The 18,623-nt window shown below is 56.6% G+C and overlaps 5 protein-coding genes across 5 annotated transcripts; 3 read left to right on the top strand and 2 right to left on the bottom strand.

Moving 5' to 3' along the window:
• Positions 1-398: 398 nt before the first annotated feature.
• GCG54_00003275 (uncharacterized protein) lies at positions 399-1,365 on the bottom strand (the record flags this gene model as incomplete). Its single annotated transcript, XM_045403350.1, has 2 exons — positions 399-1,045; positions 1,095-1,365. The coding sequence occupies 2 exons, from the start codon at positions 1,363-1,365 to the stop codon at positions 399-401; spliced, it is 918 nt and encodes a 305-aa protein (XP_045261631.1).
• Positions 1,366-2,536: 1,171 nt separating this feature from the next.
• On the top strand, positions 2,537-4,405 carry GCG54_00003274 (uncharacterized protein; the record flags this gene model as incomplete). Its single annotated transcript, XM_045403349.1, has 1 exon — positions 2,537-4,405. The coding sequence occupies one exon, from the start codon at positions 2,537-2,539 to the stop codon at positions 4,403-4,405; it is 1,869 nt and encodes a 622-aa protein (XP_045261630.1).
• Positions 4,406-4,929: 524 nt separating this feature from the next.
• Positions 4,930-5,898, bottom strand: GCG54_00003273 (uncharacterized protein; the record flags this gene model as incomplete). The annotated part of the gene is made up of 3 exons (XM_045403348.1): positions 4,930-5,349; positions 5,468-5,536; positions 5,563-5,898. 3 exons carry the CDS (start codon positions 5,896-5,898, stop codon positions 4,930-4,932), a joined length of 825 nt encoding a protein of 274 aa, XP_045261629.1.
• A 5,823-nt stretch (positions 5,899-11,721) lies between these two features.
• GCG54_00003272 (uncharacterized protein) lies at positions 11,722-14,254 on the top strand (the record flags this gene model as incomplete). The annotated part of the gene is made up of 4 exons (XM_045403347.1): positions 11,722-11,833; positions 11,890-13,765; positions 13,921-14,188; positions 14,243-14,254. The coding sequence occupies 4 exons, from the start codon at positions 11,722-11,724 to the stop codon at positions 14,252-14,254; spliced, it is 2,268 nt and encodes a 755-aa protein (XP_045261628.1).
• Positions 14,255-14,765: 511 nt separating this feature from the next.
• Positions 14,766-18,586, top strand: GCG54_00003271 (Ribosomal RNA-processing protein 12; the record flags this gene model as incomplete). The annotated part of the gene is made up of 2 exons (XM_045403346.1): positions 14,766-14,834; positions 14,891-18,586. 2 exons carry the CDS (start codon positions 14,766-14,768, stop codon positions 18,584-18,586), a joined length of 3,765 nt encoding a protein of 1,254 aa, XP_045261627.1.
• Positions 18,587-18,623: the final 37 nt, after the last annotated feature.

The following is an 18,623-nucleotide window of genomic DNA, read 5'->3' as shown; positions in this document are numbered from 1 at the left end:
TGGGGCAATCGTCCGGCAAATTTGGTAGAGATATGCCGGATCTGTGTTAGGGCATCCTTTCAACTTCGAAAATACGCTTTCAATCATACGTCCGGGAGGACTTGATACTGAAAGTGATCTCAGGGCTTCGAGTTTTTGCATAATGCATTGAAGAGAGTATGAAATCAGATATCAGTATAGTTAAGATCGGACGCCGACGTGGAACCCAGACGAAGATCCACGATAGGTATTTTCAGTTATAAATATTAATTGATTAGGATGGCGGCGGACATCATAACTATACGAAGTAGACCTCTATTATAGGATCAATTCAGCTTGTAGCATATCTGCTCACAGCAGAGTACTGCGCCTCGCTTACGCCGTTCCACACCTAACGAACATATGTTGCTTCCCTAGTCTCAACGTCGATGGGATCCAGCAAGTTCAGTTGGGTAGTTGATGCTGGCCGACGAGACTTCTTGGGGTTCACGTGTCCCAGAGAGCTCCGTCATGGGCGACGGATGCTCGTCGATCGGAGATGGATATGACGGCGGGGGCGTATGCCGACGCACCGGGCTGATGGGGCTTACGTTGCTGACTTGATGCGATAGATGAGAAGATCCGTGAGGGTTATGGGCCTGAAACATGTGGTCTCCCGAGGAGTTTGGACTTGCGTAGGCTGAGTCGTGACGCATCGCAGGTGCCATATGGTGGCGGGCATCGTCGTGGCTGGAATGAGAGCGTCCCTTCCGGAGCCAGAGCCACCACACCGCAAGTACCACAAGCGCGCCAACTGCGAATGATCCAATGGCAATACCAGCAACAGCGCCTATGGACAGGCTGGCTGAAGAGGCCTTGGCCTCTGTTTCTGCCTTGCCCTTGATGACGAAACCCCTGCTTTGAAGTTCGTTGTCGATGAAGCCCGGAGGGTCGCCCGTCTTGGTGTAGTTCCCGGTCGGATCGACGATCCTCAGCGCGAAGTTTGGGTTATTCTTTATTGATCCTTCCGTGAGACCGTCGCTCTCTCCGATAAACCAAGTGTAGTAACCCTTGTTGCGATCGTTGGCTGCTGTATGTTAGCCAAAGGAAAATGGAAAAGGGTTGAACCAACTTACTTATGAATGAAGCCATTGGAACGCCCTCATCCTTTCCCCAATGCACCAAAACAAGAGATATGTACGGCACATTCGGAACAACCCAAGTGAGTTGAACCTTTTGGCCAAGCGTGTATGTCGTGTTGAGGTTTTGAGTGGTGATTTGGGCACCCGTTTGGTCGAGTTCGAAGCTCGCGGGGTTAGTGAAGTAGTCACCTCGAGCGGAAGTTAAGCAGAAACACAACAGGCTCAGCAGCACTTGGCCGAGCCAGTGCTTGCGATGCGACAGCATGGTGGGTGATTCGTGAGAGAGGGAAAGCAGTCAGAGGATCAAGAGAGGGGCGGATCGGGCCTCATAAGGTGCAAATTAGGCACCGCGGGAAATTTTAAGCTCATCTCCTGTCTGCCTTGACTAGACCCAAAGAAGGTCCCATTTCAGAGACACAGGATATTTTGCATGGGTTTAGAAGCGAGGGTTGCATCCAACGATGGCCTTCCAGGGCTGTTCAATGGCTAAAGACCATGATGGACTGAAATTGGATGCTGTGCCGCTGGACTGCAGCAGCACGAACTTAACCGCTAGGGCCAATGTGGATAACACGAGAAGTTCTCACCTGTAGCGGAAAGAATAGAGTGATAGGGTGAGGCGCAGTCATGTTGAGTTGCATCGTCTCTGGCGGTAATATCAACAACAGGAGTTCCTAAGCACGTCTGGTGATGTGGAGGTGAGATGGAGACCAAAGGAACCGAACACTCCAGTTCCCCCAGATGATCCACCAGCCACACGGTGCCTGAGCCACAAGCCAGTGACCTGCCCTTATCGAGGAGCTACGCAAGCTGTCAAGCCACACCACACGACTAAGGTAGGTACAGATCCCTGCAGGCACTGAAAACGCGCCCAGACCTTTGGGGCGCGGGATGACGGATGACACTTTTGCCCAGCAGCTCCTTGGTTGGTTGGTTCAGATAGATGCTGTGCCGAGTTCCCCTTGCCGCCTACCGTGTCCAGACTCCAGTGCCTTGCCGTCGTCAGCGACGGGACCCCCAGCCCGGAAAAAAGGGATGAAAGGACTGGACGTTTATCGATGATAAGTCGTCAGCTCAATTTTCTCACAATCGCGTGCCTTCGCTCCTCCTCCTCAAAGCTCCCTTCGAGGCTCCCTTTTCCTTCGTTTAAGCTTTTTTGCGTTTTCTCTTCTTCCCCAAACCAGCCAATTAGCCTTTGTATTTCTTTGCCATCTGCAGAAGCCAATTGTGCGTCTAATTGGCTTGGCCCTCATCAGAGCTCCCTGTCAATGTCCACCTCTTTTCCCAACTAAGCCTGACCCTCTCCGACCCGAGTCGACTGGCCGACGATAGCCTCAATCGAACCTACCATCCCACCGGGTCCCGGCGCTCTGCCAAGCTCACTCTCTCACTGCCGCCGCTTCCGCCGCTGAGTCGGCCGCGCGACCTAGCCCATCATGCCGAAGCAACACATGATATTCGGCCGTCCCCTCCCCCGCTTCGGCACACGACGCATCTCATTCCTCCTCGTCTCAATCTCCATCTTCGCCGTCTTCTCCCTCCTCTTCACCCTGCCGAGCACCATCCCCTCCGGCCCGAGCCTGAGCAAGTACACCGATCACAAGTTCTCCATCCCGGCCGCCATCAAGAACCCCTTCTCCGCCACCAGCCGCCTCAATCCCTTCCGCACACCATCCCACGCGCCCCCGCGCCAACAGAACGACACCTATGGCGAGTCCTCCTGGTGGGCCGACTGGAAGTGGCTCTCTGTTCCCTTCTCCTCCTCCCTGACCCTCGACGAGGAGCGCTCTCTCCTCCCGCCCCTCAAGACCCGCCCGCCAATCTACTGCTACTACGATACCACCATCAAGAAGCCCGCCGATGCGAAGGATGCCGAAAGCGAGCTCCTCCTCACCTGGCGCCGTGCCTGGTGGGCCCGTGGCTTCAAACCCATCATCCTCTCCGCTGCCGAGGCCATGAAGAACCCCCTCTACGACGAACTCCAGCGCAACAAGGAGATGGACCCCGACCTCAAGACCGACATGATGCGCTGGCTTGCGTGGGACAACATGCGCGGCGGCCTGCTCGCATACCACACCACCCTTCCCATGGGCTCGCACGAGGATCCCCTCATCGCTTACCTCCGTCGCGGCGAGTACCCCCAGCTCACCCGCTGGAACAACCTGGGCAACGGCCTCTTCGCCGGCGCTGAGAAGGACGTCACTGCCGCCATCAAGGCCACCATGGCCAGCTCCAAGCTCAAGGAGACCAAGGACTTCGTTGCTGCTGCGTCCGAGGACACATTCAAGATCGACAACTTCCCCAAAGCCATCGCCTACTACGACGTCGACATCATTCAAGACAAATACCCCAAAGTCGCCGAGGCCATCGCCGGTGACCGCGCCGCCGGTCTCAGGGGCCTAAAACAGCTCATCAACGCCCACCTGCACACGACCTGGCAGAACGTCTTCTCCGACGGCATCGCCGTCCTCAAGCCCCTGCCGCAGCACATGACACACCTCATCGACAATGCCTGGCACCTCGCCGACGACCTCTCCATGTGCCCCGACTCCCCGATGCCCGGCTCCTGCCCGCCCAACAACCCCAAGTGCAAGCCCTGCGTGCCCGCCCAGTCCATGCACATCGCCACGCCCCCGCGCTACCGCAACACGACAACCCTCTACACGATCGGCACCGTCCCGCACCCATACACCACCGTCCTCCTCACGAACCTCAACGACAACATCGAGATTCCCTGGATCCGCCGCAAGTCCGACCGCGACGCCTGGCTGACCGCCATCACGACCGAGCTGATGGGCGTCGGTATCGGCTCCGAGCCCCGCATCCTGCGCTTCAAGGAAGCCGTCGCCGGCGAGTTCGCTACGGCCCACTCCCTCTGGCTGACCGCCGAGAAGGACCTGCCCAAGGACCTCGACTGGCACTTCGGCTTCGCCATTCCCCACAATGCCACCGACGGCACCTCAGAGACCCCCGTCCCCGGCCCCGAGCGCCGCCCGCAGCCCAAGCACGACCCAGCCGATGGCCCCGTCGCCTCCGAGGAGGAGCTCGAGAAGGAGCCGCCGCTGCTCAAGCGCGCGCGGGACATGGGCAAGACCAAGGACCCCAAGGACCTCGCCGTGCGCAGCGCCATCGAGGCGTGGAACTTGGCGGACACGGAGGCGTGGAAGTTTGCGAGGGCGTTCCTGGCTCGGAGGATCGTGGAGAGGAAGGAGTGGGAGGATAGCGAGAGCCAATATGCCGGAGGCGTCGGCAGCGAGAAGGGACGTAGGCAGAGTTTGGGAGACCGCTGGCTTGATCGCGACTAAGATTGCCAAAGGGCCGTCTCGTCACCTGGGCGAATGAAAAGAGAGAAAATGAGACAGTGTTGATGATTATGCTGTTGCCGATTGTAGTAGTACGGTGGTACAGGCGTCAGGGGTGCCAGGATCGCGTGTGATGCTGTGGTTTTTTTTTTCCTGGTTGGTTTCTGGTCGGGCATATCATTGGAGTTTTAGAGTGTCATTTTCTCGTGTAGAATCGAGTCAAGAAATCCAGAAAAATCACGGAACAATGCCTCTGCAGCAATGTGTCGAATGGGGGCTGATGGCTTGTCTATTGTCTAAATCATCCTCTGTTTTATCCCCATTTTCTACGATTTTCTAACCCAGCCCATCTCGTCTTCGGTTCCTGAATTCAATTGACATCGTTTTAGATATGAGAAGCGAGATGTTGAATTCGCAAGGAAAGAGAAACACGGGGGAAATGCTCAGTTCAGATCAAGTGTGCGCAAGACAAGTTGAGTTGCCTCCCCACGCTTTCAGCGGGCCACCTTTCCGCTACCGGCCCGCATCTACGCAGTCGTGTCACCACCCAACTCGCCGCCCAGCTCTCGGGCACTCGCCCCGTTCCTGCTGCCATTGGTCTTGGATCCGTTGACGCCGTTCTTGATCGCCTGCGCCTGCTGCGGGGCGTTGTTGCCACCGGCGGAGGATGACTCGGTGTAGGTCCTCAGAGCGGAGCGGGCTGCCTCGACAACGCGCTCAGCGGCCTTGAGCGCGTCTCTCAGCGCTTGGGCGGTCGGGTCGTCATTTCCAGAGCGACCAGAGTCGCGCTCGTCGAGGAGCTCGCGGATGTGGCCGTTCAGCCAGAGGCCTTCGAGCTGGGCGCGGGGCATGTCGCGTGCGCCGGCGATGCGGCCGCGGCAAGACGGGGTGCCGCAGAAGCAGTCGAAGGGCTGGGCCATGTGCCACTCCGTAGAGGGGTAGAAGAACTGTGGTCCGGTTAGTACGGATGTGATGACCAGGTATATGAGTGATGTTCTGGTTTCGCGGGGCGAGGGGGTTTCCTCGGTCTCGGGAGAAATTGTGACGGATGTCAATCAAACTTACAGTCAGTTCGTCGCCTGGCTGGAGTCCTTTCGGGCCAGCCAGAACGTTAAAGTTGCCCGTGTCGAAGATCTATAAATAGCACCTGTCAATCTCACATATTCCCAGGATGACCCTGCCTGTCCGTGCTCGCGGTTCTGGGGACCTGGCGAGGGCCCAGGAAGATGACTGACTAGAGACGGTTCGCAGGAGTGGTTGATGTACAGCAGGTCACTGTTGAGGTTGAGGTGTTTATCCTTGCCGCACTGGACGGTCGCGTATGTTGGCTCATCTGCCAAGTTGCAAGGTGGGAAAGACATCTTTGCATAGACTGCGAAAGGCGGCAGAGCCACCTTGGAGAAGCTCTTGGTGAGAAATTCAGTCTCGCTCGCCTTGATAACATCCTGGATGTCCGGGTGGGACGGCTGGGTCCAATGGGGCGTGAGTGGTGCCATGGTTGTGAAAGATTTTGAAGTCGAGGACGAGGCTGGTCGTCAGTCGTCTCGTCTAGATGTCGAACGAACAGGGTGCGGTCGCTCGGACGGTTAGACGGTGGTTCCTGATTGTTGGGTCAGTCGCGTCGTCACATGTTGAGGGTGGGACATCACCAACGTGGGGGTCTGGTTCGAAGAATGCAAGACACTGGATGAAAATGCGTGAAGAAGAAATGTCAGGGATCAAAACAAAGCTTTTTGTGTCCCCAAGGCTAATGTGTATATTACAAGTAGAAAGGCTGGTGTGTCGAGTGATCAGACCCTCAGTTCGCACTAATTGGTCGGGGTGGTTGGTGGTTGTGATTGTGAAGAGGGAAAAGAGAGAGTACCAGAACAGACGAAGCATCGGGGACAACTCCAGGTGTTCTTGTACGGAACAGGAGGGGTAAGCCGTCTGACATCAACATGTGCCGAGCTTCCCAAGGTTGTCCAAGGTTTCACGAGCATCATGTTGAGGCCCGCAGCCAGTCAGGAGGCTCATTCGTTGCTGGATCGCTCAATCTTCTTCCGCCCTCACATGCATTTGTGCATTGGGTTGCGGGGTGCTCGCTGGTGTTCTGGCGTTGCGGGGCAAGGGATGGGGATGAGCATTGAATTGAGAATCGGGTGCAAGCAATCCAAGACTTGTGAAATCCGTCGGTCAAGTGTCTCCGGCGCTGCACAAGGTCGTACAGTAGGAAAAGAAGGGACTCCGGCGCGGACTGGCTCTCGCGGGTAAAAGAGAGGTTCCTTGAAGCCGGCCAATGACAAGAGCCTCGGCGACGAATCCGGTCAAAAGCGGCCCCTCTCCAGCCCCTGACGGTGCAGGTCATGTACGCTGTACACAGCCTGACTAGACCACAGTTAGCCTAGCTGCAAGTCATGATACAGGGTCGGAACGGGGGCCACGGGGTGTGGTTGCTTGAGGGATGCTCGATGTCTGCAGCGCCCCGAATACCCCTCATTGCTTCTCAAAGATATCCCGTGTTGCCCCTCTTTGTGCGTTCTGCTGGTGCATCCAAACTCTTCCTAGTGCTCCCAGAAGAGAGTGGGGGTCCCGGCTGTACTGAGTGGCAGTAAACTGGGTGCGGAGTACATTGGCGTCCATTTCCCCCTTTCCCCTAGTTTGCTTTGGCCCGACGGCCGAGGATGATGGCCATTGATGACGCAGACCCTACTTGTTCGAGGTGGGTTCTCCCATCGCCGAAACTTCCATCCTATGTCCCATGCCAGCAGCAGAGGCAGTGGTGGCATGCACGCTAGAAACAGAATCTCCGTCGACGAGGGCTGGGCTATTTGACTTTGCCTATTGCCGGCCTTTGTATTTGCGTCGTTTGGCTAGACATCGTCAAGATCTCCGGCACTTGGAAGCCTGTCCATTAGGTACCCAGGATGTGCAAGCGTGTGTGTTTCGACGTTGCACTTCCCCATTCCTTTGAGGTAGTGTTCGACCCAAATGGTACGGTAAGGGTATGATTTTGGTCACACAGACGGCCATGTTTGCTGCTGGTGGCCCGTATCGCGGGACACTCCTCCATTCCGGTTCTCCCGATATCTAAAGGCTGCAGTCGACCCTGGCAGAGAACGGTGGTGAATACGTTGAGGCATTGTCCAGCTGCCAATTTATTGGCATGCCCCCTTGTACGACAACAAGAGTGTCCCACAAGAGTGTCCCATCCCACCAACACCAGCCAGACTGATGTGACGGTCACGCGTCCACCGCTCGGGCCGCCCTCACATCCCGTCCTCGCGTGCTTCATTACTGCGCCCGACTCCATCATCGATCGACGACAACCGTAGGACTGCCAGACCTCATCGACCGATTGAGATGCTTTCGTTCGTCATGGATTGGTTTTTCGACGTATCTCCGGCATCAATGGCGTGACGGTGGTGTCTGCTGCAAGCGGATAGGATTTGTCCTCGGCGGAGGCAACATGTGAAGTCGGTAAGTGCGAGCGGAAAGAAGGGGGGTTTGCGACGCGCGTGGGCGGCCTTTCGCCGGGTACCTTGACCGGAACGGAGCTGCGGACTGTGACTCTCGGGCCAAGTTACCGTATGCAAGACCCGCCGAATCGGCTCGGTTCTAGCCAGGGAGACAACAATCGGTCTTGTGGCAGCATGGCTCTCCCTCAATAAGTCGTAGACGAGTCTCGAATGACGGGCATCCCGGTTTCACTCAGTTTCTCCCATATCAGAGAGCGTAAAGCGGATGGGTCGATGTCGTCCCGTTCAGGCAGTTGTCGTCCATTTCACGGGCCGCTCAATCCCAACTAGGATCCCTGTCGCCGTTTTCATGTCCCTGTCGTTTCAGGACGTAAAGCTTGATGACAGGCTCCAGTTGAGGGGCGGCAATGGCGAGCAGCTTCCAGCGAAGCTCAGCTCCAGCGGATAAACACCTGTCAAAACCGCAAAATCCTGTCCAATCTGTCCAATTTCCGGCACATCTCCCGCGGCGCAGGACTGCCCTGCCGAAGCCCAACGTTCAGTGGCCCCGCCCGAGTCGATCTGCCGCTCACCGAACCCAACCTTGACGGCCTGCCCGGTCTAATACGTTCCCATGCTGCGCCCTAGCGTTCGTTTTGAGCTGATGCCAGCGGAGCAGTCGTCTGTTGTGATACAAGAACCCCGAGAAGCGCGTGCGCAGGCCGCAAGGGCGGCAGAGTCGAGCTCGACACGCCATCTGGACTGACCGTCTTGTGTTCCGCCGTCTTTCATTATTTGGTCCCGTGTTTGGTCATCGTCAGCTGGACGGACTAAGCAGGTTTTGTATCCCTGTCCGTACCCATGATCCTCCGTGATATGTCCCTGATATATAAAAAGAAAGTGTGACAGGTGAGAGCCTGTGCGTAGGTCGACTCCTAGTAGACTTCAGGTCGGGGCCTGTCATATCGGCAAGTCTATGAGGGGTTCCTGGGAGGTGCCCGCCAGCAGCCCACCGCCGCCCGCCGATTGTCTTTTGCTCGTCGCCTTCGAAGCTCATCCTGGTGATCAAAGTATCAAGAGGTTTCATTGCTGCGAGCCACGTGCTCCTTCGGCAGAGACTCCCATAGGAGAACCAAGAAAACATCCTTCCCGTCCCTACCGTCGGGTAACTTGGAAGCTTGGGAGGGCCTCCGAAAGGGCTGTGAGCTCCGCATCCAATCCCTCCCGCCGCTCGAGCGTCTTGGGCTCGCGAAGGTGGGGTGGGGTGGCATGGCAAGGTAAGGCAGGGCCCTGAGAAGCTCTTTAAAAAGATGCAGATGGTCAGCCTCCCTGCCTTGATGGCGGTCTTTATCATCCCATTCGTCTTTGTTTTCTCGATCACTCAGCTGTTGCAGTATTTGAACCAGCGCTCATCCGCACCGGGCCTCTGTCTCGCTTTCGTATGGCGCCTCGTCAACCTTACTACCCAAGAACATATTTAGTTCCAGACTGGTGCTGGCTGGACAACCAGACGCAGCAAATCATGGGTATCAGCGGCCTTCTCCAAGATATCTCCCGCAACATGCAGGCGGCATCAGCATTTGCTCCATTGCAGGAGGCTGACAAGCCACGCCCCAAGCCCCAACCTGATCCTCCGGTGCCTGTCCCCGACAATCCAGACGACAGGCAGCGGGTCTAGGATCCAACTGTGGACCAATGATTCTGGCTGGTAGTGTCGATTCAGTTCTGTGCCATCCTCCTGGGTGCCGATTTGGATAGCACAGAGTAGGGTCACTTCCCACAGCTCCGTCTCCTTGCGCTGCAAGACAAGGACCGACTACACGGCGCTTCTTCTCTGGTTTCGGTGTTTCCAACTCGTACGATACGACATGCCAGCACACCGGGCATCCTCAAATCCAAATAGCAAAGCCACACGGCAAGTTGACGGAATTGCGGAATTGCGGCAAGCTCGCATGGGGGGGACATCACCCTCTGGGATGCTCATGCGATGCTTGCCAGCTCAGTTGGGCCAGTTTGAGAGACATCCCTGCGAGGATCTGCCGACTACTGCGCAGGGTAGCAGGCACGGCATCCACCTATTTCCTATTCAGCAACAAGAACCAATGCGGTCACTCCCCCGTTGGCGTTTTTCTGGGTGTTCGGAATTTCAAACTTGCCAGGGTCTGGTATCTGGGCTCGTAGCCGTGGACGAGTGCGCGGTTACCATGTCTTTCTTTGGTAAAGTCAACTCGACGTGGACAAAAGATATTCGGCGGGAGGTGATTTCCGACCCTATCGGACTGCACGCGTGCAGTGGCGAGAGGAGGTTGATGTAATGGCAGAAACTGAAGCAGGCTTGGGGTATCGATGTTGCCGTGCGGAAAGACGGCAAAGCTGGAGGCTGCCTTGTACCTACCTAGGTAGGTAAGGTAGCGAATGGATGGGGCAGCTATGGCAAAATGTGTTGGCAGAAGCGGAAGGGGTATCTCTGATGGCAGCTCATGTTTTCTCGCTTATCGATCCATCTACCTAAGGTACATAATGGCAAGGGCACTGCAAATTTCCCATGCCTTCCCTTAGCCAACGCAACGTCGTCGCCTTGGCCACCACCTTCCTTGTCTTCTGTGTTTGTCGATCTGGATTAGTGGGTAACACCTTATATTGACTTCATGGTTCCTCCCTTCCATTGACTCCAGGCTTGGGACCCGAAGCTTCCCATGCCTTTATTCCCTGTATCTGAAGAGGCAGTTGCTTCAACAGCTGCTCCAGTTGACTGGATCTCTTGATGTCTGGTTCAGGCTGCTGATAACTTTGGGTAATCGTATTGCTTGTGGACAATGTATGTATTAGCTTCCCAACAACTAAATCAGTCTTGAGCAGTCCAGAAAGAGTACTTGTCAATGATACAAAGAAGTCCTATAAAGTTCATTGCACCCTCTTCACAAGCTATGGTGCTGCAGAGGTCTACGCCTTTGAAAGACCTTCGTGCAATTGGTGCCAGTTGATGTCGTCGTATCGGATCAAAGAATGTCTCATTTCATCTGTTGTTGCTGTGTCAGAAGGCTGGGTGCTGCTTGGTGAAAGGATTTACAGCATCCAGCCCGGCGTCATCTCAGGTGCAATCAATGGAAAGAAGTCACAGCAAGTCCATAATTTCACTATTAAGCTGGTCCAGTTAACTCCCTTCACCTCCTTCCAACCCTGCGCACCAAGTAGGCACAATTCACTCCTTCCTTCACTTGTCCAACCAGCAGTAAGAAAGACTACCAAATATGCGGTTGTGCTTGCCCTTTCGGCGAGGTTCTCGTTCCTCTTTCCCCTAAGGATATCCCGTTGAAAATTCTTCACTCTCAGACTGGCATCCCACCTTCCCACCTTGTTCTGTTTTTTTTCTCACCCGCACCTTCGCTTCTGGAGAGGACTCGCTACCCTCTCATCCGTCTGATTGATCTTCAAGTCCCCAAACCTCCTCTCGTACTTCTTCTCCTCTCCTCACCCTCACCCACCCCCATTCTTCTCCCAACAACACCCACCTCAACCCTCACCGTCGGCCTCACTTTGCTTCACCTCAATTTTGGAACGCGGCAGCTTGCCGAAGAGACCATTGCTCCGTCGAACTTGGTAAGTTTATTCAATTCCTGCTGTCGCTGGCATCTTCTTTGCCTCTCTCAATTTCCATTTCAAGCTACCCTCGTCGTCATCCATCCTTACATTTCGCTATTTACCTGGACGGCGCTCTTCCTTGTCTCTTATCTTGCGCATCCGTCTTGCCGCATCATTCTCATAAGCTTACCTGGCAGATCAACCAATTTCGCTCACTGTCACGACCGTCGTTGTCACCATCGTCCTTGTTTGCGTAGCTCGGCTTCACCCATCTTCGTCCTCTGTCGTCCGGAGATATCGATGGCTTCCCGAAAGTACACCGCCGACCAGCTCTTGGCCCTAAAGGGATCCAAGCGGGAGCTGTACATGGAGAAAGCATTGTTCGAGACAACCAAAGACAGCCAGGTCCTCTGTGAGTACCTATCGCTGTCACTTGTTGCTACTATGCAAACTGACCAAAGTTTGCAGCCCACATCATGAGCCACAGAGTTCGCTACAGAAGAGGCCTGCCTTCGTTGTCCAGAGCAGCCAATGCCGAGGCCCGCAAGTCGTCTTCCACGGAATCGGAGACTGTACCCATTGTCAAGACACAGGCTCCTCCTCAGCTCCCGGAGCAAGCCTTTGTCGCCACTGTCGCCGCTGCTGATGCCAACCAGCTCGATGGTCAGGGCAGCCGCCAACTCGACGGACAAGATGCCGAGCCCGAGATCCTGGCCCCCGAGCCAGTATCACAGCGACCGACTCTGCCTGACCAGAAGCGGAAAGGTTTCGAGCAGTTCTACGAGGCCGTGCGATCTCCTACGCATGTCCGCGTGACTGCTGGCGGAAGAATTGTCCCCAACACTCTTGATCCCTCCCACTCATCGCCCACTGGCAAGGGCAGCAAGGAGAGACTTACAGAGAACAATGGTCAGCTGCCTTTCGGTCAGGCCCAAGCTCCCAACATGCCATTCCTTCCTGGTCACCCGATGATGGCTCCCATGCAGCCTGGTATGCCGGCGATGCCGATGCCTATGCACCCCGGCTACCTCATGACGCCTCCCTTTGGCGGCCAATGGTTCTTCCCTCCTCACCCCATGATGCCTATGGGCATGCCGTTCCCTGGCCCGATCATGGGTCCTCTTGGCCCTGTTTACCAGCAGCAGCCTCCCCCTACGCCCATGACGGCCGGTATTCCCCAGACCGCTCCCACCCCGACCCCCACCTCTGGTGACGCCGCTTCTGACCAGTACCTCTCGAGCATTCGACCTAGTATCATCACAAAGAACCAGCTCGCAGGCCTCCGCACCAGTCTCAAGAAAGCTGAGGCACAGCTGGCATACAATCGTCACCAAATCGATGAGCGACACATGGAGGAGTACGCACGCCAGCTTCGGGGGGATATTCAGCACTTCGAGCTCAAGCTCAAGGGAGAGCTGGCTCGCGAGGCCGGCAACAACTTGGGTCGTCAATACTCGGCGGACAAGACTGAGGACAGCGCCGACGCCAAGACCAAGAGCGACGGCGATGACAAGCCGAAGCCTCGCAAGAGGGAGAAGGTCAAGCTAACTGTCGACACCTCTTTCAAGCCTTCTCTGCTACCCTCTGCGGCTCTGGCTCCCGTCTTCCAGCCGCAGGCTGAGAGTGTCCGTGAGCCTAGCGTTTCGATTCACCGAAAGACAGTTCAAGACCAACCCAAGGATGCCTTCAACGGTGGTAGGTACCACGGCCCCATTCCCGCCAATCTGGAGGAAAGCCGCTATCTTTCCATGCCCCCTACACCAGCCGACGACGCATTCTCTAATTTTGCACGTGATAACGCGGGCCTGGGACTGCCCTATCTTGTTGGAGAGGTGCCTTTCGGACTGGACCCTAGCCCTGATCTTCGCGACTACATCTACCATCGCTCTCTCACGCAAGACGAGGAGATGGCCAAACACCTCTTTTGGACCGATGCTCCTGTGCACCTGCGCAAGAAGTTCCCCAAGTTCGATGGCAAGGACTTCTACCCAGTCTCTCCCGAGAAGCAGCCCCGGCCCGAAGGCAATGTTGTCGAGAAGCTGCCTACGGGAAGACCTGAGAAGGACTACGGTTTCTCGCTGCCTGCCGCTACTGACCTGGATCCGTTCGCGCCCCTGGAGCCATACCGCAATGTGTTGAAGACCAGAACCGTGTCGGCCCGCGAGCGCGACCAGAAGCGAGCTACAAAGTCGGATAACGTGACTTCTCCCATGAAGCCTCGCAGTGGCAACAAGCTTCGCCCGGTAGCTTACTTCAACAGCCAAGGTGTCGAGTCGAAGGATAGTTCCGGCTCGTCTGACCAGGTTGGCGAGACGGAGTCAGAGCGGGCGTACTTCAACTCTTGGTAAGTCAGCTGTCATTGTCTCTCATCACCACTTCATTTGGCCTTTCCTGTGCCTTCTGTCGTCTCTCTCTGTCTTTGGTTCCTGTCGTCTGCTCTGTCTACTTCGCCCATCACCTCCGTCTATCTTCGCCGAGATTATCGCTGACACATTGAAGCGTTCGCGCCTGGTCTGAGCGAGTGACTGCCACCGCGGCCGCACTTCCCGGCGCCGTCACGTCGGAGAATGCTCAGGGTTACCTTCCGCAATACTCCATCGGCCACGCTGCCGCTTCACTTTCTCCTGCCATTGTCAAAGCCGCAGGACAGCCTGTCCGCTTGTCTCCTGCTAAGGCAAATGACAATGACAATCTTCATGCGGCGCTTAGCCGCCTGGCGATCTCAGCCGATGGTCGGCCCGAGAACCAGCCTCCTCATCGTTCCATTGTAAGTTGCTTGTGGATGGACCACATCAAGATAGACACTGACAGACGCATACAGCAAATCAAGTAAACGCATCACATCGAACGTTGCGAGAAATTGCTATCCAATGTATGATTATGAAGTGCGTTCAGAAGCCCAGATCAAGGCATGATTTCAAGTATTCAGGGGTGTAATGACGAATAATGGTATGAATACGATCAAAACGAATGGCAGAAGGACAAAAACAGATGCAATAGAGAATTGATATATTACACGGTCAAAAATGCCTTGTTCATGGCGTGTCAGAGGCCAAAGGTCCACTTTGCGTGGTATTCAGGAATGGTGAAAGAAGCCGCCTATCAACTGTGATTACGATGATGCTCGACCGCAAGCCGGTTGATGGGACAGTGCGAAGGTAGGGAACTTGCCCGAGATGCGACGAAATGCACTGTATACATTGCGATAAGCGAGGGGCGGGGTGTGCTACGATAAGGATTTTTTTTGCGCCTGGGAAAAAAATTTGGGTGGGAATCGCTCTTGGAAGTATCGGTCCCATCGTCTTCCACAGTTGGTCCCGACGGATTGGAATACGACAAGCACAATGTCGACTCCAACTCTTGCCGAGAAGCTGGACAAGATCCGGTCCCCCGGCCTCCAGAGCCAGAAGAGGGTATGGTTTGCTCGGGCCATTATTTGCTTGAGGGTATGTCACTGACCGAAGTCAAGACCGCAGTAGTCCTCGAGGCGGTCGACACGACATTGAAGGAGCAGAAAACTGAGCCCACGCCGACCGGCTACTTCGCCGCCCTTTTGGCCCTTCTCACACAAGCCGTCGAGAGCGGCAACGTTGCCTCCGAAACAACGACCTCCGTTGTCTACCTACTCGATACCGTTACCCCGTTTGCGCCCCAACCAATCCTCCGAGCGAAGTTCACCCAGATCCTCACTTCCCTCGCCCCCGTCCTCCTCCTCGAAGATGCCGAAGCTCTACTTCTCAGGTCCTCTATCGGCTGCCTGGAGTCTCTGCTGCTCGCGCAGGACTCCGCCGCCTGGGAGCTGGGCATCACCCAAATTGGCCCCCGAAGAGCCGTTGCTGGCCTGCTGAACCTTGCCCTCGACCATCGCCCGAAGATCCGAAAGAGGGCGCAAGAGGCCCTACGCAAGGTTCTGACGAACCCGCCTCCGAGTCCTTCGCTAGATCACCCGGCCGCCGACATGTGCGCGCACACCGCTCTCGCGAACCTAGAAGATCTAGCCACCAAGGCTGCGCAGGCCAGGAAGCAGAAGAATGGAGCCGAGTCAGCGCACGATCCCGCTCTGATCCACGCCCTCCAGCTCATCAAGACCGTCGCGTCCTCCAGCGGTGGTTGGCCCAGCAAGAAGATTGAGTCTCTGTGCGAGCTGCTCCTGGGTATTTCCAGATCAGGCAACGAGTACATGACCATGGCCTCTTTTGAGATTTTTGAGATGATTTTCGAGGGCATGGCCGATGAGGTTGCTTCGGCCAAGCTCCCCCGACTTATGGAGATCATTTCCGAATTGCGCCCTGCTGCAAACGACACCCAGCTTATTCCGCCATGGCTCGCTATCCTTTCAAGAGGCTACGACGTTTCTGCGCAGCTTGAGCCCGAGGATGTGTTTCAGAACTTGCCCGAGATTTTCTCCATGGTCGCCCAGTACCTGGAGTCTTCCGCCCACAACATCCGTGTCTCTGCGTCTGAGTGCCTAGTCTCGTTTCTTGCAAACTGCGTTCCTAAGCAAGTCATCCTCGAACCATCCATCTACGACGAGAAGACTCTGGACAAGATTGCCAAGATTGCAGAAACCCTTCTTAGCGTAAAGTATCAGCAGGCTTGGATGGAGAGCTTCAATGTGTTCGGAGCCATGTTTGATTCCCTGAGGTGGCGCGCTCACCCCATGATGCTCAACATCACCAAGGCCGTTGGCGATCTTCGTGGTAGCGATTCCTTCCAGGGCAAAAAAGAGGCCGACGAGGTCATTGGAAAGGCCATCCGCGCCATGGGCCCTGAGGCGGTGCTCTCTATCCTTCCTTTGAACCTGGCCAAGCCTGTGAAGGGCCAGCAGGGTCGTGCGTGGATGTTCCCCATCCTCCGCGACTACGTCAGCAACACCAACCTTGCTCACTTCCGCCGCGAGATGGTTCCTCTAAGTGAGCTCATGTTCCAAAGGGTCCTGGACCATGGTAAGGCGGAGAAGACGATGGAGGTCAAGATCTTCGAGACCCTCGTGCAACAAATCTGGGCGACTCTGCCGGGATACTGCGACCTTCCCCTCGACCTGACTCAGGCCTTCGACCAGGGTTTTGCCGAGCTTCTGGCCAACATTTTGTACAAGCAGGTTGAGTTGCGCCTGGAGGTTTGCCGTGCGCTCAAGATCCTTGTTGAGTCGAACCAGGCCATCGCCTCTATTGAGGACGCCGAGGAAGACCTCGTCCTTCAGAGCCGTGTCTCCAGGGCCACAGCGAAGAAGAACCTGGAGCACTTGGGCGGATTTGCGGCCAACATGCTGGCTGTCCTCTTCAACGTTTACACGCAGACCCTGCCCCAGTCAAGGGGACCTATCCTACTTACTATCAACGCTTTCCTGAGCGTCACTCCCGAGAAGGAGCTTGTCGAGACCTTCGATCGCGTCAGCAAAATGCTCGCAGCGGAACTGCAGCAGACTGCCGAGCAAGAGAAGCCCAAGCAGCAGCAGAAGTCATCGGAACAAATGCCGTCAACAAGCAACACGCTTATGGACCTGATCATCACCATCTCGGTCTACCTGCCCCGTGAAAGCTTCTCTGCTCTTTTCGAGATCGCCGCCGTCATCATTTTCAAAGAGAACGAGCCGCAACTGCAGAAGAAGGCCTACAAGTTGGTTCCTCGTCTGGCCGAGTCCGAGACTGGCAAGCTCGCCCTCCAGGAGCGTACCGAAGAGCTGCAACAAATGTTCCTCAACAGTGCTGAGAAGGTTTCCGCTCCAGCTCGTCGTGAGCGTCTCGGCGCCCTCTCATCTCTCCTCGCCTTCATCCCCGACACCTCCCTTCACTTCATCCCCGCAATCCTTAGCGAGGTCGTTATCTGCTGCAAGGAGAATAACGAGCGCGCCAGAGAAGCCGCCTATGACCTTCTCGTCCAGATGGGCCAGCGCATGGAGGCCGCCAACAACGCCATCATTGACAACTCCAGAGTCCCGCACATGCCCGCCGATGCACCCGCCGGCAAGGCCAACATCGAGGAGTTCCTCACCATGGTCAGCGCCGGTCTCGTCGGCAGCACGCCGCACATGATCTCCGCCTCCATCACGGCCCTCAGCCGCGTCCTCTACGAGTTCCGTCGCTCCTTCAGCACGAACACCCTCGCCGACCTCGTCCAAACAATGGACCTCTTCCTGACCTCCAACAACCGCGAGATCGTCAAGAGCGTCCTGGGCTTCGTCAAGATCTGCGTCGTCAGTCTGCCCTCGGAGCTCGTCATCCCCCGCCTGTCGAGCCTGATCCCCAATCTCATCATCTGGGGTCACGAGCACAAGGGCCACTTCAAGAGCAAGGTCCGCCACATTCTCGAGCGCATGGTTCGCAAGTTCGGCTACGACCTCGTCAACCAGAACTGCCCCGAGTCCGACCGCAAGCTCATCAACAACATCCGCAAGACCAAGGAGCGCAGCAAGAAGAAGAAGGAGGCCGCGCGCCAGGCTGGCGAGGACAGCGACGATGACGGCGACGCCCGCCACGGCCGCAAGTTCGACAATGAGCTCGACCAGGCCCTCTACAGCAGTGACTCGGACGGCTCCGACGACGACGATTCCGACGACGGCGAGGGGGCCGCCGCTTTCAAGGCCAAGCGCGGCAACCGCAAGGGCGGAAACACGTACATTGTCGAGGACGAGGACGAGCCGCTCGACCTGCTCGACCGCAACGCCCTCGCCAACATCTCCTCGACCAAGCCCGTCAAGATGCGCAAGCCGGCACGGTCCAAGGCGAAGACGGACCTCGACGGCAAGCTCATCCTCGGCAAGGACAGCGACGACGAGATGGAGGTGGACGGCGGCGCCGGCGAAGGCTCCGGCGTCAACGCCTACGTCGCGGCGCTCAAGGGCAAGGACGTCGCCCGCAAGGGCCGCGGCGGCAAGCTCAAGTTCAGCAACAAGCGCGGCCAGGACGACGAGGACATGGAGGACATGGACGAGGGCGACGCGGCTGCGGTCAAGGCGCAGGTCGACAGGAACAGAGGCGGCGCCGGCGGCGGCAGGCCTTTCCGCGGCGGTCGGGGTGGCCGTGGCGGTGGTGCGCGCGGCGGACGCGGTGGCAGGGGTGGTATCGCTGCCGGGCGCAAGGGGCTTGGTGAGGAGAGGAGACGGGGCCCGATGTCTGGTGGTGGTGTGAACAAGGGCCGCAGCAGAGGTGGCGGCCGAAGGTAGTGGACACGTCTGATATATGTGTGTGTGTTTTCTTTGG

This window comes from Colletotrichum gloeosporioides (genome assembly GCF_011800055.1).
Source record: "Colletotrichum gloeosporioides strain Lc1 chromosome Unknown consensus_63, whole genome shotgun sequence".
Taxonomy (NCBI): domain Eukaryota; kingdom Fungi; phylum Ascomycota; class Sordariomycetes; order Glomerellales; family Glomerellaceae; genus Colletotrichum; species Colletotrichum gloeosporioides.
Note: the sequence above shows the minus strand (reverse complement) of the source record. Positions and strands in the feature narration are given on the sequence as shown.